This window comes from Thermothelomyces heterothallicus (genome assembly GCF_042370625.1).
Source record: "Thermothelomyces heterothallicus CBS 202.75 unplaced genomic scaffold P884_scaffold_23, whole genome shotgun sequence".
NCBI classification, from domain to species: Eukaryota; Fungi; Ascomycota; class Sordariomycetes; order Sordariales; family Chaetomiaceae; genus Thermothelomyces; species Thermothelomyces heterothallicus.
In genome coordinates this window covers 14,938-38,963 of record NW_027192584.1, presented here as the reverse complement: position 1 = coordinate 38,963, position 24,026 = coordinate 14,938, and the positions used below count along the sequence as shown (strand labels likewise).

The 24,026-nt window shown below is 57.7% G+C and overlaps 11 protein-coding genes across 11 annotated transcripts; 5 read left to right on the top strand and 6 right to left on the bottom strand.

Moving 5' to 3' along the window:
* Nucleotides 1-397: 397 nt before the first annotated feature.
* On the bottom strand, nt 398-2,349 carry P884DRAFT_279621 (major facilitator superfamily domain-containing protein; the record flags this gene model as incomplete). Its single annotated transcript, XM_069443331.1, has 6 exons — nt 398-1,105; nt 1,236-1,493; nt 1,562-1,687; nt 1,746-1,884; nt 1,972-2,102; nt 2,203-2,349. The coding sequence occupies 6 exons, from the start codon at nt 2,347-2,349 to the stop codon at nt 398-400; spliced, it is 1,509 nt and encodes a 502-aa protein (XP_069295150.1).
* Nucleotides 2,350-3,393: 1,044 nt separating this feature from the next.
* Nucleotides 3,394-4,716, bottom strand: P884DRAFT_207455 (cytochrome P450; the record flags this gene model as incomplete). The annotated part of the gene is made up of 2 exons (XM_069438793.1): nt 3,394-3,536; nt 3,594-4,716. 2 exons carry the CDS (start codon nt 4,714-4,716, stop codon nt 3,394-3,396), a joined length of 1,266 nt encoding a protein of 421 aa, XP_069295149.1.
* Nucleotides 4,717-4,800: 84 nt separating this feature from the next.
* On the bottom strand, nt 4,801-5,130 carry P884DRAFT_207363 (uncharacterized protein; the record flags this gene model as incomplete). The annotated part of the gene is made up of 1 exon (XM_069438785.1): nt 4,801-5,130. A coding segment is annotated over one exon (330 nt), but the record flags the coding sequence as incomplete, so codon positions are not given.
* Nucleotides 5,131-5,704: 574 nt separating this feature from the next.
* P884DRAFT_207304 (uncharacterized protein) lies at nt 5,705-7,648 on the top strand (the record flags this gene model as incomplete). The annotated part of the gene is made up of 2 exons (XM_069438781.1): nt 5,705-6,825; nt 6,889-7,648. The coding sequence occupies 2 exons, from the start codon at nt 5,705-5,707 to the stop codon at nt 7,646-7,648; spliced, it is 1,881 nt and encodes a 626-aa protein (XP_069295147.1).
* A 1,746-nt stretch (nt 7,649-9,394) lies between these two features.
* Nucleotides 9,395-10,591, top strand: P884DRAFT_279618 (fructose-1,6-bisphosphatase class 1/Sedoheputulose-1,7-bisphosphatase; the record flags this gene model as incomplete). Its single annotated transcript, XM_069443330.1, has 3 exons — nt 9,395-9,516; nt 9,612-10,393; nt 10,461-10,591. The coding sequence occupies 3 exons, from the start codon at nt 9,395-9,397 to the stop codon at nt 10,589-10,591; spliced, it is 1,035 nt and encodes a 344-aa protein (XP_069295146.1).
* Nucleotides 10,592-11,177: 586 nt separating this feature from the next.
* Nucleotides 11,178-13,012, top strand: P884DRAFT_228903 (3-ketoacyl-CoA thiolase). Its single transcript, XM_069439736.1, has 3 exons — nt 11,178-11,445; nt 11,518-11,609; nt 11,718-13,012. Exons 1-3 carry the CDS (start codon nt 11,439-11,441, stop codon nt 12,876-12,878), a joined length of 1,260 nt encoding a protein of 419 aa, XP_069295145.1. The 5' UTR covers nt 11,178-11,438; the 3' UTR covers nt 12,879-13,012.
* A 1,312-nt stretch (nt 13,013-14,324) lies between these two features.
* Nucleotides 14,325-16,325, bottom strand: P884DRAFT_279616 (uncharacterized protein; the record flags this gene model as incomplete). The annotated part of the gene is made up of 1 exon (XM_069443329.1): nt 14,325-16,325. One exon carries the CDS (start codon nt 16,323-16,325, stop codon nt 14,325-14,327), a length of 2,001 nt encoding a protein of 666 aa, XP_069295144.1.
* Nucleotides 16,326-17,649: 1,324 nt separating this feature from the next.
* Nucleotides 17,650-18,725, top strand: P884DRAFT_207530 (uncharacterized protein; the record flags this gene model as incomplete). The annotated part of the gene is made up of 3 exons (XM_069438796.1): nt 17,650-17,694; nt 17,755-18,544; nt 18,640-18,725. The coding sequence occupies 3 exons, from the start codon at nt 17,650-17,652 to the stop codon at nt 18,723-18,725; spliced, it is 921 nt and encodes a 306-aa protein (XP_069295143.1).
* A 421-nt stretch (nt 18,726-19,146) lies between these two features.
* Nucleotides 19,147-20,408, bottom strand: P884DRAFT_262817 (P-loop containing nucleoside triphosphate hydrolase protein). The gene is made up of 2 exons (XM_069441695.1): nt 20,259-20,408; nt 19,147-20,169 (listed from the first exon to the last, which is right to left on the bottom strand). Exons 1-2 carry the CDS (start codon nt 20,322-20,324, stop codon nt 19,321-19,323), a joined length of 915 nt encoding a protein of 304 aa, XP_069295142.1. The 5' UTR covers nt 20,325-20,408; the 3' UTR covers nt 19,147-19,320.
* A 319-nt stretch (nt 20,409-20,727) lies between these two features.
* P884DRAFT_207535 (apoptosis antagonizing transcription factor-domain-containing protein) lies at nt 20,728-22,711 on the top strand (the record flags this gene model as incomplete). The annotated part of the gene is made up of 3 exons (XM_069438797.1): nt 20,728-20,791; nt 20,845-20,944; nt 21,001-22,711. The coding sequence occupies 3 exons, from the start codon at nt 20,728-20,730 to the stop codon at nt 22,709-22,711; spliced, it is 1,875 nt and encodes a 624-aa protein (XP_069295141.1).
* A 115-nt stretch (nt 22,712-22,826) lies between these two features.
* On the bottom strand, nt 22,827-23,678 carry P884DRAFT_331552 (uncharacterized protein; the record flags this gene model as incomplete). Its single annotated transcript, XM_069445735.1, has 2 exons — nt 22,931-23,678; nt 22,827-22,853 (listed from the first exon to the last, which is right to left on the bottom strand). The coding sequence occupies exons 1-2, from the start codon at nt 23,330-23,332 to the stop codon at nt 22,827-22,829; spliced, it is 429 nt and encodes a 142-aa protein (XP_069295140.1). The 5' UTR covers nt 23,333-23,678.
* Between the last annotated feature and the right edge of the window lie 348 nt (nt 23,679-24,026).

Genomic DNA, 24,026 nt, shown 5'->3' with positions numbered 1-24,026 from the left:
GGGGGGGGGATTCTGATGCATGCATATATATAGATAAACCGTGATTTTTGGGGAAGAGGTGGGTGGGTTGATAGGCTGGAGTGCTTATTATTATCGCACTGGAACAGTCAGACTCCATCCATGAATAAATAACCTGGCAGAAACACCGCCCTCGATAAAGCGGCTAGTTGAGCTGCAGTCTTCTTCCACTCTTGAGGGAACGGGGAAGTAAAAAAAAAAGTAAAAAAAAAAAAAAGGGTGAAGAATCGGCTCATTATTTCATTATCACGTCGGGGGATCAAAACTACGTGTGCTACCTACCTCTCCAAACCTACCTCTCCTCGATCGCTGCTCCAACACACAAATTTCAACACCCTATCCTTGGATGATTCAACATTACCCGAACCTTCTCTCTCTCTCAGGCCCGCACGGGCTTCTCCTCGGACTCGACCACCTCCACGCCGCTCCCGCTCTCGATGCTCTCGCCCTTCCTCAAGCCGAGCTGGCGCGTGTCGTAGCCGTGCTGCTCGAGGAAGGCGCGGAACTTGCGGTCCTCCTCGGCGATCGTGTCCTGGCCGATCTGCGGCAGCCCGACGAGGACGAGGAAGGCGCTCAGCACGCACAGGCTGCTCGACACCCAGAACGGGTACTGCGCCGACAGCGTCTCCGAGTCGCCGCCGGCCGCCACGATGTAGGGGAACACCCAGGTGCCGACGAAGGCACCGACCTTGCCGATGGCGGCGGCGATGCCATAGTACTGGCCGCGCACGCCCGTGGCGCACGTCTTGGCGGCGATGAGGCCGATGTTGTTGCCCGCGCCGACCTCGCCGAGCGACTGGAAGATGCCGTAGACGACGGCGAAGGCGGCCACCATGGACGGCTGCGCCAGCCGGCCGTAGCAGGCCGCCATGATGAAGCCGACGATGGCCTGCAGCGTGACGCCCGTGGCCAGGGCGTAGCGGGGTCCGACCAGGTCCGAGAAGGGCGCGCCCAGCATGGTGCCCGGGATGTAGAAGAGGTTGATGACCGTGTTCCAGCCGAAGACGGTCGTCAAGGGCGCGGTGTCGGAGTCGAAGATGTTGGCCAGAATGGTGGAGGAGTAGATGCCGAAGGAGTAGGCGGAGAACTGGGCCATTGAGAAGGGGGGGGGGGGGGTCGAGCAGGTCAGCCGGAAGGGAAGAGAAGGGGGAATGATTCATTCAAGGAATCTGAACGGAAACGTATTTTGGCTTTGAAGGGCTTTGCACGGTACTTACGTCGTAGATGAACCAGATCAGGCTGACGATGAACAGACGGCAGCCGTAGAAACGGAGGGCCAGGAGGTAGGGGGTCTTGGCGTGCTTCATGGAGTTCTTCTGGTACTCCTCCGGCTCCTTGACAAAAATACGCAGGATGAACAGGACCAGGGGGAAAGCGACGCCAATGCCGAGACTGGTGCGCCAGATGGTGCTGAGGTGTCCATTATGGCAAGCCGCCGCGACGACATAGGGCACGAACGCGCCGAAGACGAAGCCCTGTTGGTCGCGTTAGCCTCGTCTATCGGTCGAGTTCCGGTTCGCGAAGAGGAATACAGTGTACGGACCCAATCGATCATGGAGTTGGTAAACAGAATGAACCACATGTTCCTCGTCCCGGTCTTGAGCTCGCTTGTCGACTCGGCGGCTCCCACGCTGCCCGCTGGATACTCGCCTCCAATGCCAATGCCGACCTATCACAGAAGTTCAGAGACCGGTCGGTCCGTGCCGAAGGCAAGGGATGGGGCTTACAAAGAAGCGCCACGCCGTCAGGATGTTGAACATGCCCACAGCGTCCCCATGGTAGTACGACCCGGCCGAAAGCGCCGTGAAAACGAGCAGGATGATGGTCGAGAGAAGTAGCGAATTCATGCGCGACCATTTGTCGGATCTGTCACATGGTGGTCAGCACCCAACTTCTCCGTGTGACAAAGAATCAAGAGCACCAGGAAACAAGAGGGCATGGTCTGAAACTTACAGATAGCCAAAGACCAGCTGTCCGACCACCGTTCCGGCAAAAGCGATGTCACCCAAGTAGTGCTTCGCATTCGACGTCGCCCAGACTTCGCCGTACTGTATCGCCAAGATGGTCACGACCGAGCCAATGACCTGCATCACCTCGTTAACATACGGGATTCGCTCGACTCGTGACGTATTGTCGAGTGAAGAGGATATACGGGCCGGGGAAAAAAAACCGAGGACAACGCACGTTGTTGATGTAGCCATCGGAAAACAGACCCGCGCCGCAGGCCATGACGGGCACGATGGATTTCCAGAACGACTTGTTCTCCTGCACCGGCTCCGCCGTCGCCCGAGCCTCGACGGCTTCGGGCTTCGGGCTCTTGCGGCCGAACATGATCGCAATACCACGGGGGAGTTGGGTTTGGCGGATTTCTGCTTGTCTCGAAGCTGCGCGAAGGCGAGAAGGGAAAGCGATGAGGTGGGGAGATAAGGAAGGGAAGGTAGCGGCAAAAGCGTTCTGAGAGGTCCTATGGGGGCTAGCTTTAAATAGGAAAAACTGAGGGTCCAGAGGGGAGCCCGGTGAATCCTTCTCGACTATAAAAGCCCTCCTCTTACACTAATTGTCGTTGGAGTTGCGGCCGCACGTGGGCTTCTGCAACCTTCTTTACTGGATCTATCCTGCGCACAAATCGGGTGCGGGAGAGGGGAGAGGATCTAAAAGCGCGGTCATGCACGTGGCGTTGACGTCCACTTGATATCCATGAGCGCTCCATCGATGCAACTGAAAATGGGACCTACCAATCGGACAGACGTAAGAGAGAAGAGCGAAGGAAGAAAAACTTTGGCGTGTGGGCAGTTGGGCCGATTCCTTGGAAAGCGATGCGACCCTTGGGCTCCTGCCTCTTCAGGCAGGTTCGTGGCAGGTGCTTTTCTTGGCCGTTCTCATTGGAGGTCGATCTCGGGCAAACCACCCAGCTATCCCCGTCGTTGCGGGCACCGCTTACCCTAACTACTAATTACGTAGTACTCCCGGGAAACAAGCTTTCGAAGAAGGAGCCGCTACGAAGTAATGCACCAAAAAAAAAACCAGCCTGGCGCCTTGGCATTGTGGGGAGCTCGCGTGCAGCAGCGGTAAGAGGGGGTCGATGCTCGCTTGTCAAGCGCGGAATGCATGCGTTAACAAAGGTTGCTTTGACATACTGTAGTACAAGTACTTGCTTATCCATGCCAGAAGCTGTGTACTCTGTAAGGTGCTTCTTGAATCGAAGAGGTGACGCGGCGGTATAATTTTTTTTTTCGTTGCTATGTTTCTTTCCCATATGGCGTCATGGAGGTTGCACTAACATGCACTGCAACTTGGCTCCCCAATCAACAACGGCCGAGCCTCTCGGGGACCAGGTTTCGGCAGGGTCAAACATTGACTCGGGTATAGTAACCGTTAACCAACCTTTTCAAACCGCAAGAACAACTGTTCGTGTTCTGGTCGCCCCGTGTACCCGTCCGACTGATGTTCCATACCTTCGTCATCCACGATATGAGTCGTGTAGTTTGAGTAGATGGCGGCAATGATGAGTTTCATCTCTGCCGACCGTCAGCTGGTGCTCACCTCCGCAAATTGGCAGTCTTGAATCGGCCTACCATGCATAGCAAAGTTCGATCCGATGCACATCCGACCCCCCGAACTGAACGCCCAGAACTGTCGGTTACGCTCCTTCAGCTGACTCTCATCGGCTGCCCAGGGGAGCCAGCGGGTGTGATCCCATTTCTCCGGTTCGGGGAAGATTGCTTCGTCGCGGTGCAGCGCGTATGCCGATGCGGCCACTCTGACACCCCCGGGAACAGCATACGGCCCAATCCGACAGCCCGAATCTGGCGTCTGGCGCGGTTGTGCGCCGGGTATTGGTGGGTGGCGGCGCAGGGTCTCCATGAGGACGGCGTGCAGCAGCGGTAGGCCGTCCAGCTGCTTGGGGTCTGGCACGGAGGGCGTGCCATTCCCGTCCAGTTGCATGTTGGGCGAGAGGCTCAAAAGTTCGGCTCTGAGCTGTGCCTGGAGTTCCAACGATTGGGACAGCCGCCAGCATAGGTACGACAGCGTCAAGCCGGCTGTCTCCTGGCCGGCTAGCACATGGTCCAAGAGCTCGGAGGCGACCGAGAGCTCAGGGTTCGACAGCGCCGTAGGGTACAACACGGAAGCCTGTCCATTTCTGGCCGCTTCTTTGCGCAGGCCGCCGACCAGAGCATCCCAGACGGTAGGCTGATCCGGAGGCTCAGCTTGAGAAGGGCAATCCGAGTCAAAAACATGACCCATTTTGGCACACAAGCCCAGGCACCACTCGCCCAGCTCCTTGTTGGCACCATCTACCCACTTGGGGCACAATGGGATGCCAACCGTCCGGCAAAACTTGGTGAGCCGGGGCATCTCTTGATCATAGTACCCGTAGTCGTTGCGAGCCCTGTACAGCTCGAGAAAATGTTCACGATAGGCCTTGTTGCCGAGAAAATTAGTACCCTTGCCAAGGCCGAAGATGTACGCCGCGACGAAGTCCATAGTTGCTGCCATGAAGATTGAGTAGATGTCGACACCATGGGGCTTCTGGGACTCAGCGACCGAGGCCTCGATAATTGGTAGGAATCTATCGAAAATGATTGCCTGCGACTGGGCCGCTGCAGCCGTGCTCGACTGGATGTAAGACTTGGAGTACACATGCGAGATGAGCCGCTTGCGGGCCGAATGCTCCGGAGCGGGACGGGCCGAGAACATGCACGGAACGCTTTTGGGTGCGGAAGTCTTGCGAGTATTCCGTAGAGAGAGCTCGGGATCGCCATGGGGAATCTGAGCACCGTACCCGTAGTTGTCAAAGACCGAATACCAAGCCGGCTTCTCGAAGCCGCCCTGGTAGACGGTGCGGACGCTGTCCAGATCATTGATGCTAAGTTCGTTCGGGCCTAGGCGGATGACGGGGCCGAGCCGGCGATGAGCGCGATAGAGCGTCCCGTTTTCTCGATGCGCCCACCGGATCCAGAGAATCCATGCGCGGGAGAAAGGCGCGGACCAGTGAGCGTTGGGGATGCGCGCGAGAGGCGAGAACACAGCGGGGTACACCAGGTATCGATAACCAAGGATGGCAAACACTGCAGTGGCGAGTGCGCCAATCCAGTCACTGCTCAGCGACATGTTCGCCGCACTTCAGCGTCTAGCTTGCTTAGCCTCCAAAAGCAGAAACAGTCACGGGTACGTTATTGGTGGTCTTCACTATCATTGTGGTGGGATTACCTTTTGCGGGGTTCGAGTTGACAAGTTCGACTCTTCTTGGTTCAGTTCGGTAGTGTATCATACATTCGCATCTCCGATAAGCCTGCATTACATGCATACACCCATGTACTTTATACACTGTATTGTAATCTGTACAATTGGATTACTACTCCGTACGCACCGAGCAAATGGTACTGTACCTAGGCGTGTACGTGAGGTAACTATGTACGTACATACATAATCCGTACAACTAACTCGCTTATTCTTGGCTGCACGGATTACGCATCATACATACAGTAAGTAGGAGGTAAGGTAACCAATTCGAACTCGATGCCTGCCGGGATTGTGGTATCAAATCACTCCAAGTTGGGCAACGGAAGTTCTCAAGAATACAACACACACTGACCTGCGACAATAGCCTTACAGACAAAAACAAAAAAAAAAAAACTTTAGATTACTCGAGTGTCAAGTCATAGGACCTAAAGCTTTCGATAAAATGACTATTCGGCTCCCGGACCTGCCCGACGATATTCTCTTCCTCGTCGTTGTCAATCTGGAATGCGCCCGGGATCTCAGGGCTCTTGCGCTCTCCTGTCGCAGGTTGCATCGTCTCGCTAGCAGCGATGGATGGCGCATCTTTGTGAGGACCAGGTTTCCGTCTCTCGCCATCCCGGCTCCGGCCACTGGAAGCCACACCTGGCGGCAACTGGCCGAATCAATGACCTGGCAGAGTCGGTGTTGGGATAAGCGGTCGCTACAGTTCCAGCTTATGCTTCCTCGCCGAGAGGTCAACGGGCACGGACGGCGGTATGGAGGCGGTATGGGCGGCTTCATGTCGGTTGTCGATGCCCAGTTTGATCCGGCTACGCAGCAAGAGCTCGTCGTGTGGGGCTCTGGGGAGGACATCTACGCCCGCTGCCGACAGCGGCGAGGGCGCGGCAAGGCCTCAAGGACTTCGTGGCATAGGCTACGCGGTAATGATTTCGGCCTCAGAAGCGGCTATGACGATGTAAATACCGTCAAGCTCGTCAAGCACCCGAGCGGACGAGTCGTCGTCGCAGGACGACATAACGGCGAGCTGGCTCTGCTCTCCGCAGAACCGGACCGTTTCGGTGAGCGTATTGCCCGGTTTGGTCCTATAGCGGAGCAAAACAACAGCGTACAGCAACTCTCTGAGCCGGGCACGATCAACTCGCTCGATATCTTGCATCGCAGCAGTGGCCCGCTCCTCGCCGCCGCCGCCAAATCCACCCTGAGAATCTACGGCTTACCGGAGGATGATGCAGATGTGATATCCCCCTTGACCACCTACGATTTGACGGAGAGTGTTCTGGCTGCGAGCTCGGCGAGGCTGGCCGGCGCCCGATGGCTGGGCAACGGTGATACCATAGCCATGGCGCTAGTAGGTTGCAAACATCCGTTACGTTATCTCGCCCGCACCCCGACTGGATGGTCCCATCATGCAGCCGCAAAGAACGCGAGAGTAGAAAGAGAGTTCGGCGTCAGTCCCGCTCGGACTGTCACCCCAAGCTCACTGGAGGCGGTTCATTACCTCCATTCTGGGGCAAGACGAGAAACGAATCTGCTCCTCAGTGCGTGGAAGGACGGCACGATAAGGTTTGGCCCGCCTCCTCAAACAAACAGTTTAAACAAAATTCGGCAAGCTGACGCATCGACCAGGCTCCAAGACCTTCGGACACCGTCCCCCTTCGACGCCGTTTACCAGGACAACGTGGACCCGTGGTCCAATGCCGAGTCGCTCATGGCATACGGCACCGAGAGATTTGTAGCCGGCGGCTCGGACGGGCTCACGATCCACGTGTTTGACTTTCGGTGGCCTAGAGCGTACTACCACACCTCCGGCCTTCCCTGTCTTGGCAGAAGCCCGTTCCCACGGCCTCACCAGCCGTTCATGATGCCGCCCAAGGCCGAGCTCGGAGGCGGGGCGCGGTGCAATCACGTCGTGGGCATGCGCTGCCGCTGGCACGAGCTGTCAAGGGACCTCTACTTCCGGCCCAACGCCAAGTTCTTCCTGAACAACTCACTCCGCCGGTATACATCGAGCAGCGTCTGGTCCCTTGCCCGGGCCTCGGACATCTCGCCCAACTTTTACATCGGGGTCACAGGAGGGGTGATCGAGGCGACGCTGGAGCAAACCCCGGACACGTATCCGCCCAACACGGCCACGGTAGACCCCAACTTCGGGTTCGACGACTGGAGGGCCGGAGCACCCGGCGCGGTGGGCTACACGGCCAGACCGTTGTGGCCCTCGCTGATGGAGACGGGCGACGGGTATTCCTACGAGGGAAATGATCGATCCATCCTATTGCCGGCGCTGAATAGGCACCATGGCCCTGCAGAATGGATGGCGTTTCGGGGCAAGTTGGCGAAGCATCATCGGCTTGATAATGGTTATCAGGAACTGGACGATTTCAGGTGAAGTTCGGGTTGTGTCCCAAGACACAAACAAACAACCCCAGCTTAGGAGCTGGTCTCCTGGAGCTGATTGATGAGAGGATCCCAAGATTTTAAGCCACCCGTTGTTATATAGACTTGAGAGATGCAGTCGGCCTCTGCCAAACCCGAATCAGCCCTCACTTGTGCTACTGTAATGTGGCTATGTGAGGATTTACCTCGCAACCTGTCTCGCAGTCCGTCCGAAGGCATGAATTTGGGCTACCCAAGAGTCCTGCATGCCGGTATTGTTGTTCTCGAATGCAAAAGCCCATCCCGCCAAGTACGTTTACATAGTAACGTAAGGCAAGGGTAGTTACGTACTCGAAAACCCAGCAAGTCACGAGGTCGACCTTGTCCAGAACAGGGAGACTGCAGCCTCAGCCCCCTTGCTGGGGCCAAACGGTCGGAAACTCCCAGGTGACCAAGTCACCTGTCCTCGGGGGGAAACGCCAATTGCTTAGGTACACACCCCATAATAAGGGGACCCGATTCGTGCGTTTCTTTTCCTTCGAATCTCGTCCGTCGGTCGAAATGGAGGCAGAGAGGTCGAGGAGGTTGAGAGCCAAGAAATGCCGGGGCGTCTCGATGCGGGCCATGCGGGTCCAGTTCGGGACAAAGCGTATCCTGGACAAGCTTGCCGTCCCGGAAAATCCTCTTTTTTTTCGGTAGTTGCGCGGGTTGTCGGTTGTTGGCGGTTGCGTTCTCCCCGCCCGTATCTCCGTGGGGATTCATCAGGAGATGCAGGAGGCTCCTCTTGTTTTTTTTTCTTGTTTTTTTTTTCCTCTCGCCCGGAGTTGCGCAGTCTTCATCTACCTCCGTTATCGAATGCGACGTGGGCCTGACGAATGGGATTCGAATTGGGCTGGCTCGCAGGTGAAACGCGGCCGCGGATTGTGCCAGGTTCCTGACTACTTGGTACATCAAGCGTTGTTCTCTCCCTCCCTTTCCCCTGTTGCTTGCCCGAGGTGGAGCAGAGGCGAAGCTTGGAGATCGGGGAAGCTCTGATGTCAGACTCCCGTTCTGCCCCGCAAAACCCCTCCATAGCCGTGCTCTGCCGACGGCGGCCGATGAGGGGCGCGCCACGGGGCGAAGTAACCCGAAGCAGGTACACTACTGGGCGTAGCTTACTACAGTAGTGTAGCAGATGAGTTCACCATGTCGTGCACGCCCTCTTTGACTGGTCTGGGCCGCATGGACGGAAGAACCTCAGGATGGTGTCAAGGTGTTATGGACCAGGAGCGGAAACTGGGCTTGTGCGATTACTCGATAGTTATCTGCACGCAAGATATGGACCACTTGGAAGAGATACTAACGGCTTTCCGCAGGAAGCCTACATCCATTGCGGAGCTTTCAATTGCAGATAAGTCTGGATCGATCCATCGTTCCCGACCTTCTGTGCTCTTTCCGTTCTGATCTACTCCCCCTTTGCACCCATTCTCCACTTGAGATCATTCCGTCTCCCTCGAGTTCAAGTTGCTGCGTTTTCTCCTCAGTCCTCCTCGGCTTCCTCGTCATTCATTCTCTTCCTAACAACCATCCCGTCCCGTCCCGTCCCGTCCCGTCTCTTGACATCGCCATTACAAAGGAGCTGCTTCCCACTAGGATTACCGCTGGCCCTCTAACGTGAACTGTTTCTTCGCCGTCATTGGGGTCCCTTCAAGCAGAAGGACAACCTGACGAGACAACCCTTCAACATCAACGCCGACACGAACATAACGTAGACATCAAGATGGCTTCAACAAACGGAAACGGGCCAGCCGAGGGGGAGAAAGTCAACACAAACATCGTCACACTCACCCGGTTCCTCACCGAGGAGCAGGTAAAACACAAGGAAGCCACTGGAGACTTCACGTAAGTCGTCGTTGTCGTCGTCGTCATCTTCATCGTTCTTTCCCTATGCATCCGCCCAAAGTTCCCTTGACCTAACATTAGCCCTCGTTTCTCAGTCTACTCTGCCATGCGCTCCAGTTCTCGTTCAAGTCGATCGCTTACTACATCCGGCGGGCCACGCTAGTCAACCTGACGGGCCTGGCGGGCTCGTCCAACACGACTGGCGACGAGCAGAAGAAGCTGGATGTCATCTCCAACGAACTCTTCATCGAGGCGATGCGGTCGAGCGGGAAGTGCGCGCTCCTCGTCTCGGAGGAGGAGGAGGACATCATCTACTTCAAGGACAGCACCAATGCGCGGTACGCGGTGGCCTGCGACCCGATCGACGGCAGCTCCAACCTGGACGCGGGCGTGTCGGTCGGCACCATCTTTGGCATCCACAAGCTGGCCGAGGGCTCCAAGGGCACCAAGGAGGATATCCTCAAGCCGGGCACGGAGCTGGTGGCGGCCGGCTTCACCATGTACGGCGCCTCGGCGCAGCTCGTCATCACCATGAAGGGCGGCAGCGTCAACGGCTTCACGCTCGACAACGGCCTGGGCGAGTTCATCCTGACGCACCCCAACATGCGGCTGCCCAGGAGCCGCGCCATCTACTCGGTCAACGAGGGCAACTCGCTCTACTGGGACGACAAGGTTAAGAGGTACTTCAACTCTCTCAAGGAGGCGCCCGACGGCGGCAAGCCCTATAGCGCCCGCTACATCGGCAGCATGGTGGCCGACGCCTACCGCACCCTGTTGTACGGCGGCATCTTTGCCTATCCGGCCGACAAGAAGAGCCCCAAGGGCAAGCTTCGTATCCTGTACGAGTGCGCGCCCATGGCTATGGTGTTCGAGAATGGTGAGTTCCCAACGTCTTTTGTTTTCCCTGGCAGTGACGGTGCTCTCGCTGACAAAACACCTCGTAGCCGGCGGCCAAGCCGTAAACAGCAAGATGGAGAGGATGCTGGAAGTCGTGCCCCAGCACATTCATGACAAGTCGGGTCTTTTCATGGGCAGCTATGACGAGATCGAGAAGGTCAAGGCGTTCCACAAGTGAGTTGGGGGTCTGGCTGGTTTTTTTTTTTTTTTTTTTGCCTTTTCTTCCCTATCTCTTCCTTTTTACTACAATTGCATAGGATACTTTTATCACAGGGAAATAGTTACCAGGATACCAGCCATCCGGACTCGTTGTTGTCAAACCGAACCCCTCTTTTGTTCGAGCAGGCGATTTCCTGTTGGTCGCAGCTCCACGTTGCTGTAACTGTGTTAGCGAAGCAGCATCTGAAACGGTATCAAGGGTGCAGGTGGCAATTCATGAAGGTCACAACTGTGCCCCCTGGATAACTCGAAGAGATTCGCATGTGAGAAATGTGTATCAGTAAGCAAGAGATGAGGAATGGTGGGATATTCTTCGAATAACATCCACCCCATCCACCCAATCCAATCCAATTCAACCCCGCCGTTGGCATGCTTGGGAGAGCCACAATTTGTTAAGGCAATCTCGAGCGCGCCCAGCATTTATTTCCCCAAGCATGTGAAGAGGGCAGCGGCCTTGCGCATGGAATGTAACCCGGGGTAGGCTAAACCGCATGCGGCAATGCCTCGGCCTCTCTGACATCACCTGGGCACATCTCCACGGCAAGGAGCCAACCGACTTGTGGACCGAGTTCCGTTCAAAAGACTGGACGGAAAGATTCATCAGCCGCCGCTCCGAGGTAAGTCGAAACTGTTTTATAAACTTGCGTCGGATGTACAGCTGTCTAGTCAGCTGCTGGCTAAAGCCTTAAAATATCAGTTCTGCGTCTTCGTTTATTCCTCCGGTTCCTGCTGACGCCCTTCCTTCGTCCTGTTCGATCGTGACATCTTCTCGCACACAGAACTCACACAGACACACAACCTTCACGATGGGTGGTAGGTCATCCTCTCGGCTCGGTCCGTATTGTTATCCCCTCTTTTTTTGTTCGCTGACATGATGGTGTGCAGCTCTCGATAGACTCTCTCAGCTGGGCAGCCAGATCTCTGGCACTGCCTCCGCCGGTGGCAAGGCTAAGCTTCTCGAGAAGAACCCTGACGATGTAAGAGATTTTTTGATTTTTTTTGGTTGTTGTTGTTGCTGTGGTTGCATGCCGCGTGCGTGGTTCATGCAGACAGACGCATGTGCTGACTTGTGCCCGCGCCTGTAGATCGTCGTCACGGCAGCCCTCCGCACCGCCATCTGCAAGGGCGGCAAGGGTTTCTTCAAGGACACATTCGCCGCGGACCTCATGGCCGGCGCCCTCAAGGGCATCATCGAGCGCTCCAAGATCAACCCCGCACTCGTCCAGGATATCGCCGTCGGTACCGTGCTCGCCCCCGGCGGCGGTGCCACCGAGATGCGCGCCGCCGCCCTGGTCGCCGGCTTCCCCGTTGAGACCGCCGTGCGCACCCTCAACCGCCAGTGCTCGTCGGGCCTGCAGGCCTGCGTCGACATTGCCCACCAGATCCGCAGCGGCATGATCGAGATCGGCATCGGCGCCGGCGTCGAGAGCATGTCCACCCAGTACGGCCCCGGCGCCGTGTCCGAGTTCTCGGACCTCCTCGAGTCGTACCCCGAGGCCGCCAACTGCAAGGTGCCCATGGGTGTGCTCTCGGAGCAGATGGCCAAGGACCGCAACATCACGCGCGCCAGCCAGGACGCCTTCGCGGCCGCCTCGTTCAAGAAGGCCGTCGACGCCCAGGCCGCCGGCCTCTTCAAGGAGGAGATCCACCCGATCAAGGTCAAGTACGAGGACCCCAAGTCGGGCGAGACCAAGGAGATTGTCGTCGACCGCGACGACGGCATCCGCCCGGGCGTCACGGTCGAGTCCCTCTCCAAGATCCGGCCCGCCTTCGCCAAGGACGGCTCCATCCACGCCGGCAACGCCAGCCAGGTCAGCGACGGCGCCGCCGCCGTGCTCATGATGAAGCGCTCCACCGCCGAGCGCCTCGGCCAGCCCATCCTGGGCAAGTTCGTCGCCGCCTCCGTCGTCGGCGTCCCGCCCCTGCTCATGGGCATCGGCCCCTGGAAGGCCATCCCCAAGGTCTTCGAGCTGACGGGCATCACCAAGGACGACGTCGACATCTTCGAGATCAACGAGGCCTTCGCCAGCCAGTGCCTGTGGTGCGCCAACGAGCTCGGCCTGCCCCAGGAGAAGATCAACCCCAAGGGCGGCGCCATCGCCTTTGGCCACCCGCTCGGCTGCACCGGCGCCCGCCAAGTCTCCACCCTGCTCTACGAGCTGAGGAGGAGGGGCCAGAAGATTGGCGTCACGTCCATGTGCGTCGGTACCGGCATGGGTATGGCTGCTGTGTGGGTTGCCGAGTAAAAAAATGGAAGAAGAGATCAGCCGGAAAGGGAAGAAAGATGAAAAAATGGGGGTTTTCTTGTATACCTAATCGCTTGTTCGTTTATGACATGATGGCTTGTGTATTCTTAAGAGCAATGCATGCGGGTTTGGTCACCTGGGACAATACACATATACATAAGTTGAAGAACCCCAGATTCAGTCGCGTCACGTTCCCTGCTACTGCGGTACTTGTCCAGTGCACGATCCTCCCCGTCTCTCTCTCTCTCTCTCTCTCTCTCTCTCTTTTTTTTTTTTTTTTTTTTTTTTTTTTTTTTTTTTTTTTTTTTTTTTTTTTTTTCCTTGCACAACCTTGCACAACCCCCTTTCTCTACTTGAGATCCGGAAAAAAAAAACGCAAGGGCGATGCGCTTGCAAGATGAGGTAGTCACCCAAATCAAACGTGCTGTCAAGCACCTGTACTGCCCTGAAGCGTAGACGTCTCGAAGCACACTATTAATTTTCTATTGCTGCCTCATTAGAAAGAGAAGGAGGAATAGTAATTCCCCTACTGCAGAGGGTCACCTCGGAAGCGCTCTATCCGTTATGTCCGCCGCTGTCACTCTTACTACTTCAGGCCTTGCGAAAATCCTATTAACCGGGACCCCTTCACCCCACCGCGCCGATAATGAACGCCACAGCAACAGAAGATAAAAAAAAAGAGATAAAAAGCAAGAGCCACATGTATATTATACTCGAGTCATGATATTCTCCTTCCTCACGGCTCACATAGAGATTGTTGCGCCAAAGGGAGAAATTAGAAACGAGCTGCTGTCCGGCTGTTGATCCCGTGACCAGCCTTCCGAGAGCCTTGCACACCTGACCATGGTGGTCACGGTGATTACTTGTCGCGTGGCAGGGGCGTCAAAATCGCACCTGGCCATATATCGATGGCTGCCTCAGCCCCTTGGTGTTTGAACCGAGGGAATGCGCGTGCCGACGGATTGCTGTAATCGTTTTCTTCTTTTTCTTCTTCCTTTTTTTTTCATCATTACTTTTTATTTCTTCTTCTTGTTTCAGCCCTACCCCTGCTTCACGCCTCGCGAGCTGAGCCGCCGTTGAAACCGCCAATGGCCTCGTGTTCTGCTGCCCGAGCTGCCCCAACACGTCGACCCGTCAGAAGGGGGGGTTTGGTTAGTAGGGGCTGTCTGGTACCGAGGACCCTTCCTCCGACGGAATGTCGAGCCTCGGGCTGAACGGGTGGGAGGGGGGAGCTGGGGATTGAGTCTCGATAGGCTGATTCTCGATCCCACCGAGAACCTCTCCGGGTTGCATTTCTAACCTGGAGTCGTACTCGTTGTTCGTTCACTCGTTGCGTCATTGATCCGCGAACAACCTCGCCGGGGCCCGAGGCAAAGCACAGCCGTCATTGATCCCCTCAGCGGGGGGCCCTACGCTGGGGGCCACGCGCAACTTCCGCCGGCCATTCTATTCCTGGCTGCTGCTCAGATCTATGATCTTATCCCACATCATGCGCAACAGCGCCACCGTGCCGGCGTCTTCGGTCCCATCAATGAGACTCGATCCGCTCAGCCTGTGGGCTTGGCCGTTGTGTCCGTTGGGGCCCTGGCCTGGACTATGCCGATCATGTAACCGGCCGGACCCGTCGTCGGTGCCCAGGCTCGAGCTGGCGCTCTGCAGCGCCGAGAACGCGCCGCCGCCGCCGCTCCGCGGTGTTGGGGGCCGTCTTGCGCTGGCCCCGCTACCGTGAATCAGGTCGGCCATGCTGGAGTTGCTGGTGATGGGTTGTTCGCGTTCCCGTTGCGGTTGTTCTTGCCGGTTGAACTGTTCCGAGACGCGTGGGCCGTGGCTGGATGAAGTCGTGCCAGGGCGCGGGATCCGGCGGCTATTCTCGAGCCCGGGAAGCTGCATCACGCGGGAGATAGACCGGGCGACGGGGTTGAGGTGGCGGCGCACCGTCAAGTATTCCATGCCCGTCCGCTCCAGCATCTTGTTGATTCGCGGGTCTCGGGAGTCGTATGTGGTGGGCACCCCTAGGAGGGGCCCCGCGCCAGCGGCGACGCCTGGCGGTCCTATGCCTATCCCGGGATGGGGGTGGGCGGGCTCGAGGCTGGAGCTCGCGCGCTGGAGGTTCAGCTTCTGCTGCGTCCTGTTCATATCGCGAGGCACGATGTACTCGCAGCTCCGCCGCGCGCGAGAGGCCCGAGTGATGCGCTCCTCATCATCCTCACCGTCGCTGCCATTGTCTGCGCCTGCGGCACGCCTAGCGTTCAACGCGTCGATGCCTCGGGATTGCGACAGGGCTCCTACCGACTGCCGCCGCTTGGGTACGCTAATCTCATCCTTGCCGTTTAGTGCGGCGCGAGACAGCCCGCCCCTGTTCGCAGCCAAGATGAAGGATTCGCCAGCCAGCCCTGACCCAGGCTCCTGGCTGTTGTGCCCCACAAACCGCGAGGTGAGCTCTGCCTTGCCGCTGCTTCCCGGCCGGGCTTGGGCGGCGGTACCGGGAGTGCTGGAAAGATATTGGCTCGGGTCCGTGCCCGAGTCTGGAGGGGACGGCTGCCGTATGGAGGATGGCCGGGCCGAGACGGTTTCGGTCGACATCATGGGTGGAGCGCCGTGCGAAGGAGTTCTTGACAAGATTCGGGATGTGAGGTACTGATTGTGGCTCGACTTGTCACGCGAGTGGCTGTTGGTTCCGTGTTGTGCACCGTGCTGTGCGCCGTTTGTGGAGCCGTTCTGCGTCCCGGTGCTCAGTGTCCGCTCAACCTCGGCGTGTGGCGTCGGCGAGTCTCCCTGTGAGCCTTCCTGGTTCGCGGCGGGGGGGTTGGGCGTGTGTGCAGAGCTCACGGCAGAGCCACGGCGGGAGAGCAAAGGCGAGGCAGATGTGCTAGCATCCACCCAGTCGTCGTCGTCGTCGTCGTCGTCGCCGCCGCCGCCGCCGTTCTGGTCCTCGTCTCCCAGGTTGAACTGCACCCTGGAGCCGCCCGAATGCCTCAGCTTATTTACTGCCGGATTGGACACGGATCGCTGGAGGTTGTTGGACGACTTGGTCCTCCTTCCAACCTCGGCCTGGGACCGATTGCGTCTCAGGTTCGTATGTGAGATGTTCTTTTTGAGGTTGGTGGCCGACGGGTCGCGCGTCAGTTTCAGCTCCGAGGTCGCTCGACGGTGGTGATGGGATGCGAGAGCAGCGCCGCCTCCTCGATCGGGGGACAGCGAACCGTGTTTGCGAGTCAGCTTTGCTGTCGATGCCGCGGCATGGTGTTTCTGGAGGCCTTTTGTGGAGGGGATTCGGGCGTGCATTCGGCCTCCTGTGGCACCTCCGACGACGTGCTTCTGGCTCTTCGCCCGATGATACTGTTGCGGAGGCTGCTGCTGTGGTTGGTCGGCGAAGTCGACGAAGGCCGCGGGTGGCTTTTTTGATTGGTTGGCGCCCAACCCGTCGCCGTCCCTGTCCCTCACCATGCCGGGCTAAGCTGTTTCTTTGTGCGCCTTATTTCTCCCCAAAAATCGGCTTTGCCCGAGTGTGGTGTCGCACGAGTGCCGTTGTGGCGCGGACTGGCCCGCTGAACAGCAAAAGGGGAGCTGTCGGGCAGAGCAACGTACGAAGGCGCGACCACCAACGAAATCGTCGACCCTTTTTTTTTTGGCGACAGTGTCAGCGAGCCCGTTGACGGGCAGGGGGATTGGTCATAGGCAGAAAGGTGGAGACTGTAAATGGTCGATTTAAGTGTCGCGAGACCGTGTTCTGGGAAGGCGTTGTCGTCGGCCGAGGGGGGGGCTCGTGCTATCAATTGGAAGACGGCTCTGAGATACAGGATGTTGGAAGCGATACGAAACGGGACGCCGACTTTTGGGGAGGCCAATTCTTTTGAGCCGGTCGAACTCCACGTACAGGCTTCGATCCGTGTTCAAGCCGTTGCGACCGAAGACCAAAGCGGTGACGGAACGGTTCGATTCAACCAGGCGCTCATTGGCTGAGAGTGGCAATTGTGTCCCCACGCCGCAAACGAGCGAGCGACCCGCAACAGCGAGGGAGAGAGGGATGAGTCCGGGTGGCTGCTCTCCCTCCATGTGCCTCGTACGGATTTACTGTAATCTATGTATGTATGTATGTACGACGGTTTCGTGCGGCATTCAGTGCGAGCTCTATTGCAGCCTCCAGCGGTGTGCGTGGACAACGTGGCCACCGGTGTGAGAATGGAAATTACCTGAATGCCCGAGAGCTGGCGCCGATTGCCTCGTTGTTGCAGGTGACGAATTCCGTAGGCCGAAGTCGGTGCTGCTGAAGAGTACGGTGGAACGGAGAGACAGACTGGAGGCTGTTCGGGAGGGCATTTCTCATGATGGCGTATTCTGTAATCCGTATACCTGGAAAGAACTCTCTTCTTGGGCAGAGGGGACGAGCGAGATGATTCATTCGGGAAAAAAACGCACACATACGATCCAAAATGTCGAATCCATGACTGTGCCTTGCAGGTTTCAGATAACTGGGCTCTCTTCTTATCAGTCACTTTAGTTACCATTGTCTTGGAGCGCACCGAGTTTGGTTCATCTGCTCGGCTCCGTGCACTTGGATACTAACTGGTACTGTAACCGTACTTGTATTCCTACCTGACTGAAAGCACACCCATTGGCTACTAACTATGTCTGGTCTGTGCGTGGACTTTCATTGCTTTCACCAAGACGAGACGTCGACCTCGGCCAACCCCGCCACTTCACAACAAAGCCGAGAGAGGTCTGAAGTGCAGCATCGGCTACTGATTTCCAAGCCATCATCGCAGACAAAATGAGCGCCCAACTGGAAGCAGAGCGCAAGGAGTACGAGAACCAGGTGCGTATCGTCCGAGAATGCAGGCCGAGTCGAGCGCTGACTTTGACTGGCGATCAACAGCTCGAGCTCGTCGTCACATCCCTTAAGGACGACCCTGACAATGCCGAACTGCAAGCCCTCAAGGGCGAGCTGGAGCAGATGATCCAGCTCCTCGACGACTCTCTCGCAGAGCTCAAGCCCAAGAACGAGCCTCCAAAAGCCGCGCCGCAAAAGGCACCATCGCCCCCGCCAGCCGAGCAGAAGTGGTCGCGCGAGAACCATCCGGCATTCAAGAAGGCCGCCCCCGCCCCTGAGGAGAAGGAGAAAGAGGCAGAAACCATTACGTACCAGGTCAACGACAATGTCATGGCAAAATGGCTCTCGGGCGACAAGGGCTTCTACCCGGCGCGCATCACCGCGGTGACTGGTTCGTCCACGGCACCCATCTACACGGTCAAGTTCAAGAACTATGACACCGTCGAGACTCTGCGTGCTAAGGATATCCGCCCAATGGCACAGAAGCGCAAGGCTGATGGCACCGCCGTCTCGAGCAACAGCAATGCTGTCGGCGGCCCGACATCAACAGCCACGCCCAGCCCGGCCTCTCTCACGCCCGCCTCGGCCAACAACGGCATCGTCATGTCTGCGGCGGCTGACATCTATCCGCAAGCCCTGGAGGCGAAAAGGGCCGCCGCTGCCGCCGCTGAGAACGCTGATGATAAACCGCGCCCCAAGTTCAAGAAGATCAAGGCCACCAAGGAGCTCGAGAAGGGCAAGACCAAGTGGCAGGAGTTCACCAGCAAGGGGAAGTTTGGCAAGGTTTCCAAGAAGGAGAGCATGTTCCGCACGCCGGAGGGGATCAACGGCCGAGGTGAGTGGCCCCCCCCCCCCCCCCCCCCCCCTTTTCTCTTTCTTCCCCCCTTCTCTCTCTCTCGCTGGAAGACTAATGTGCTGACCCGCATCCAGTCGGCTTCACCGGTTCCGGCCAGGCAATGCGCAAAGATCCTGCCCGAACCCGCCATGTTTACCAGCCCAACGAAGATTTGGACTAGACTAACGTGGTTTTGCTGTGTTTCCAGAACTGCCGTCCCGGTCTTGCAGTGGAACAGAGGCGCCATCCTCGGGGGACCGACCGCCATCGGCGTTCGGTTCAAATCGAAGGACGACTTCGGAAGTTGGAGTTTGGCTTTAGGCGGAACCTGGCTAATTTTTTTTTTTCTATTGCTCCCTAGCTACCCTCAATTTCTTTTATCCAGACAGAGGCTAACGTTGGGATCGGATGCCAACCCCGCTAGTCCAGATCTTATTGCTCCGCCCGGCCAGCGGTTGAAAAGGGGAGGGAGGGAGCCAAGAAGACCGGGTGGTAGCGATAGCAGATATAGAATACTTTGTATAATGAGATACCCAACGTTTTGAATCTCGATTCTATGTTGGTCTGTTTGTGTGCAGACGGTGGTCGTCAATAACGCAACGGTTCCGGATTTTATTTTTTATTTTTTTCTATCACATCAGACCTGCAATATGCACACACACACATATCGTACAAGGCCTACTGACTTCACTTCCCATGATGCGAGGCATAGAGCAGCCTCTATGTCCCATGAGACCCGAACGTCCTACAGACACCCCTTCCACCGCTCCCGAACCTCAGCTGACATCCAGCCCGACCTTGGCAGCCAGCTTCCTGGCAACATCCATAAACACCTTTGCCCGCTCCGACTCGGGCTCCGCGGCAACGGTGGGTTTTCCGCGACCTCCGTCCTCTCCAATGTTGGGATGCAGCGGCACGTCCCCAAGGAGCTCGATCCCCCTCTCCTCGCACATCTGGACCACCTTCTGATTGCCGCCAAACACGGCGGTGGTCTCGCCGCAGCAGGGGCAGCTGAAGACGCTCATGTTCTGCACCAGGCCGAGCACGGGGACGCCGACCTTGGCGAACATGCCGACGCCCTTGACGGCGTCCTTGACGGCCAGCAGGTGCGGGGTGGTGACGACGACGGCGCCGTCGACGGGCACCTGCTGCGCGATGCTCAGCTGCACGTCGCCCGTGCCCGGGGGCAGGTCCAGCACCAGCACGTCGACCCCGCCCGCCGCGGCCCAGTCGACCTCGTGCAGCAGCTGCTGCACCGCCTTGAGCAGCATCGGCCCGCGCCAGACCACGGGCGCCGACTCGTCCGGCGACAGGTACCCCAGCGACATGGTGCGCACGCCGTAGTTGGTCAGCGGGACCAGCTGGTTCGCCGCCGTCAGCCGCGGCGGGCCGGCCGCGGCCAGGTCGAAGAGCGTCGGCACCGAGGGCCCGAAGATGTCCGCGTCCAGGATCCCCGCACGCAGGCCCAGCCGCGCCAGCGCGAGCGACAGGTTGGCGGCCACGGTGCTCTTGCCGACGCCGCCCTTTGCTGACGACACGGCCACGATGTGGGCGACGCCCTTGATGGGCCGCTTGGTAGGGAGGCCGCGCTGGAAGCGGGGGATGCTGCCCTTTTGTGGAAGACCCTAATTTTTTTTTTTTTTTTGTAAACGGAGGCGGTTGATCAACTAGGCCGGCCCCGGGTGGTGGACGGTGGGCGGGAGATATAACTTACTAGCGGGTTCTCATGGAGGAGCACGCGGGTGGTGTGGAAAAGGCGGCTGGAAATGCGTGACGGCATGGTTGGATAGTTATATAATTATTCGGTTTAACCTTGAATAATTCTGATTCATCATGTCCCGATTGGAGCCGAAATGACTTTTTTCTGTCTTCGATACTCCGGGCTCACATCATGAGTTTCGAGCCGTCACTTGTTGACGGAATGAAAGCTTGGATTTAGTGGAGCTTCCGACCGGAGCCCCTGTAGGAAGTCAACTGTACGGATTGGTCAGAGAGCAGGGTAACTAGCTGGTCCACAGGTCCTGGGCAGTGGCATCCGAGACCCCCCACTGTGCCTGCAGCGGGCAAGTTCTGCCATCTGTCTCCGCCAAAATTTCCTAGCTGCCATTCCGGCTCCCTGAAAATTTCCATGTGGGGGGCTCGAGTCGACTCGAGCCAACTCAGGAACCAACAAACTTCCCAAAATGTCGACAGCACGCAAAGGCCGCTCTCGGCGGTTTGCCGAGTTTGAAGAGAAGATCGCAAAGGGTGAGCGACAGATTTGCCCGACCAGCGAGCACGCGGCTTACCTGTTATTGCAGACTTCGACATCGAAAACGAAGCTCCCGATCACAGTGATGAAAGCGGCAGCGAGGAGTCGGCAGATGAGAACGCGGGGACCGAGCACTACGTTGAGGTCGGGTATGTTTATATGAATGCTCCCAAAGTGCTCAACCTCGTCTGATCTGCCGCTTTAGGAAGAGCAAGCTTCGCCAAAAAGAGCCCATCTCACTTGGCCCGGAGTACCGAGGTACGCGCGTCAGCAGAGCGGCGCTAGAGCAGAGCAGTGAGGAGGACGAAGATGGGGACGAAGATGAGGATGAGGAAGAAGAAGAGGAGGAGGAGGAGGAGGAGGAGGAAGAGGAAGAGGAAGGGGAAGGAGAAGAAGAAAAGTACGACGACCCAGAGACTGCGGACCTCGAGGCAGACCATGTCGACGATGACGCCGAGATTAGCAGCGACAATGCGCTCAACGAGAGTGACGAGGAAGCCCTCAAAGATTTTGTCTTCCGCGGCAGTTCTAAGCCGAGGGTGCCGAACGGGCGAATTAAGAAGAGACCCACCGCTGCAGATTTCATGTCCTCGTCGGGAGAAGAGTCGGGGGAAGAGAATGCCGGAGAGGAAGGCTCCGAGGAGGAAGAGGACGGCCCAGAGGTATCTGAGGAAGGCTCCGATATTGCCGAAGACGGTGCGCGCCTCTTCGACCTGGAGGCTGAAGTCTCGGAGGAAGACGATGAAGAGGAGGAGGGCGAGGAAGATGACGAAGTGGAAAGCGAGGACGATGAGGAAGGGAGCGAAAGCGAGGACGATGAGGAAGGGAGCGAAAGCGGGGAAGGGGAGGAAAGGGGGGAGGAAGAGGAAGAAGACGAGGACGAGGACGAGGAGGAAGAGCAAGACGCCGAGATGGACGACGGCGGCGACGAACGCGCCCAGTTGCGCAAGATGGCGACTGAGGGGCAGAAGAGCATCGTGGCGGCCATGTCCCAGGCTGCCAAGGCAGACGCCGAGAAGGGTATGGCAGTGCGCGTGCAGCGCCGTGCGTTCGACTCCATCCTGAACCTCCGCATTCGGCTACAGAAGGCGTTGGTGGCTGCCAACACGTTTACCGTGGTCGACAAGAGCCACGAGAGCGTTGCAGAAGCGTACCAAGCCGCCGAGGAGGCTGCCGTCAAGCTGTGGAACACGATCGACAGTGTCAGGCACACCTTCATGCCGGAAAGCAGCAGAGCCAAGGTCGGGGACAAGAGGAAGCGCGAGATCGACCTCGACACCCCGAGCCAGGCGATCTGGGAGAGCATGCAGATGGCGGAGGAGGCCGTCCACGCCCACCGGCGGAAAGTGCTCGACAAGTGGTCCGAGAGGGTCAAGAAGAACAGCGCCGCGCTCTCGACCCGGAGACTGGTCAGCTCGGGGACTCAGACGCTAGTCTCGGCGCTCGACGAGCAGCTCCTGAGCTCTGAGCGACTAATCAAGCGCGCCCGCACGCCCCGCTCCTGCGCACCGGCGCAGGCGGCTAAGAAGGTGGACGAGGATGCCAACATCTACGACGACGCCGACTTCTACCAGCTGCTGCTCAAGGAGCTGGTCGACCAGCGCAGCTCAGACACGGGGTTGCCGGGCGAGTCGGTCGCGACGGTCCGGTGGGCGGCGCTGAAGGAGAACAAGACGAGGAAGACGGTCGACAGGCGGGCCAGCAAGGGGCGGAAGCTGCGGTACACGGTGCACGAGAAGCTGCAGAACTTCATGGCGCCCGAGGACAGGCGGACGTGGGAAGACCATGCGATCGACAGGCTGTTCGGCACATTGTTTGGGCAGAAGATGGAGCTGAAGGAGGAAGACGACGTGTCGGACGAGGAGATGGGCGGCGTCAACGTCGAGGAGGAGGGCCTGAGGCTGTTCAGGAGTTGAGTCTGCGTGTGCGAGGATGGGGGGCCCTCTCTCTCTCTCTCTCTTTCCGGCTAAGCTGTTGGATACAATGCAACAGGTTTATGCCTCTTTGTCCCAACAAACGTTTTTCTTCCTATTATCTTTCTGCTTGGGTGAGCGTATTCTGCCACCACCGTGCATCCATCACCCATCCAACGCCCCAACCAACCCTGCCCCAAGCAACGCTGCCAAACACAGGACATGAACCACAAAGTGCACCGCCGGCCCTCCCAACACCTTCTTGCCTTTCTTCTCACGAGACGACGACGACGACGACCACCACCACCGCATCCGCGCCCACGCGCGATGAATGGGCCAGACGTGGTACGTCCCCAGACACAGGCAAAGCCGCGCCGTGAGCTGGCGGGTCTCGGGCGCCGCCGCCGGCGGAGTGCCGAGCAGGACCAGCACGGCTAGGTTGGTTGCGGCAAGCAAGCCGCCCAGGTTGCGCAGGATGAGCCGGGCCTCGGGCGAGGCGCCGGGGAGCTGGGCGCGCGGGGCGAGGAGGAAGGAGAGGGAGGCCGGGGTCTCGACCAGGAGGTGGATGAGCAGGGCGAGTTTCGTTGGGGGAACCATGGTGTATGTGCTATCCCGAAATCTCATTTATCTTGTATATGTCTCCTTCCTTTTCCTTTCCCCCGGGTTGGTGTGTTTGGGAGCGAAATGGAGTCGGGATGAAGTTGAATGGCCAAGTAGTCAAGGGCCGGACTTGATCAGTGTACGGTAATGGTGAGTAAGCGAGAGAGTCTTATTATAGTGAGGCGATGCCGTAGAATGAGAGAGGCATTCACGCGATTTGGAGTGTTTTGCTGCTGGTTGAATAAAATGGATGCACCAACTATATCGATGGGTTTCAGTGTCGCATGGATGGGATCAGCCTGGGTGGGTGAGTTCCAGTGCTTTGTGCCCGAGTTGACCAAGAAGTCGTTTCCAATGTGCCCCAATTTTCGAAGAATAAGCCTTGTTGCTATGGCATTGGTTCCTGGACGTCTCCCTCGTCTTTCCTAAACACGCCAAGAGCCAAGCTTCAGAAGAGACAGATATCAATCCAAACCAAACAGCAAACCTCAAATGGAGAAGTCCTCCTTTGTCTTCTTCGAGTTTCGTTTCGTAAAGGTTTGGTCCCGTTGTTTTCCCTATCAAAACCTGTGGTGGGACAAAGACTCCCAGACCCACCAGGCTTGCAGCCATCCACATCTTCCTACAGGCAGCCCTGTTCGACTTCCTTCTTCTTCTATCATCATCATCATAATCAATCAATCTACCATCTTCCATAACAGCAGAGATCTTGATCTAT

Coding starts and splice junctions, on each gene's coding strand:
- P884DRAFT_228903 (XM_069439736.1), top strand. Junction 11,610..11,717: donor TCGAGAAGAACCCTGACGAT/GTAAGAGATTTT, acceptor CCGCGCCTGTAG/ATCGTCGTCACGGCAGCCCT.
- P884DRAFT_262817 (XM_069441695.1), bottom strand. CDS start 20,324: ATGCCGTCACGCATTTCCAGCCGCCTTTTCCACACCACCCGCGTGCTC. Junction 20,170..20,258: donor TCCTCCATGAGAACCCGCTA/GTAAGTTATATC, acceptor AAAAAAAATTAG/GGTCTTCCACAAAAGGGCAG.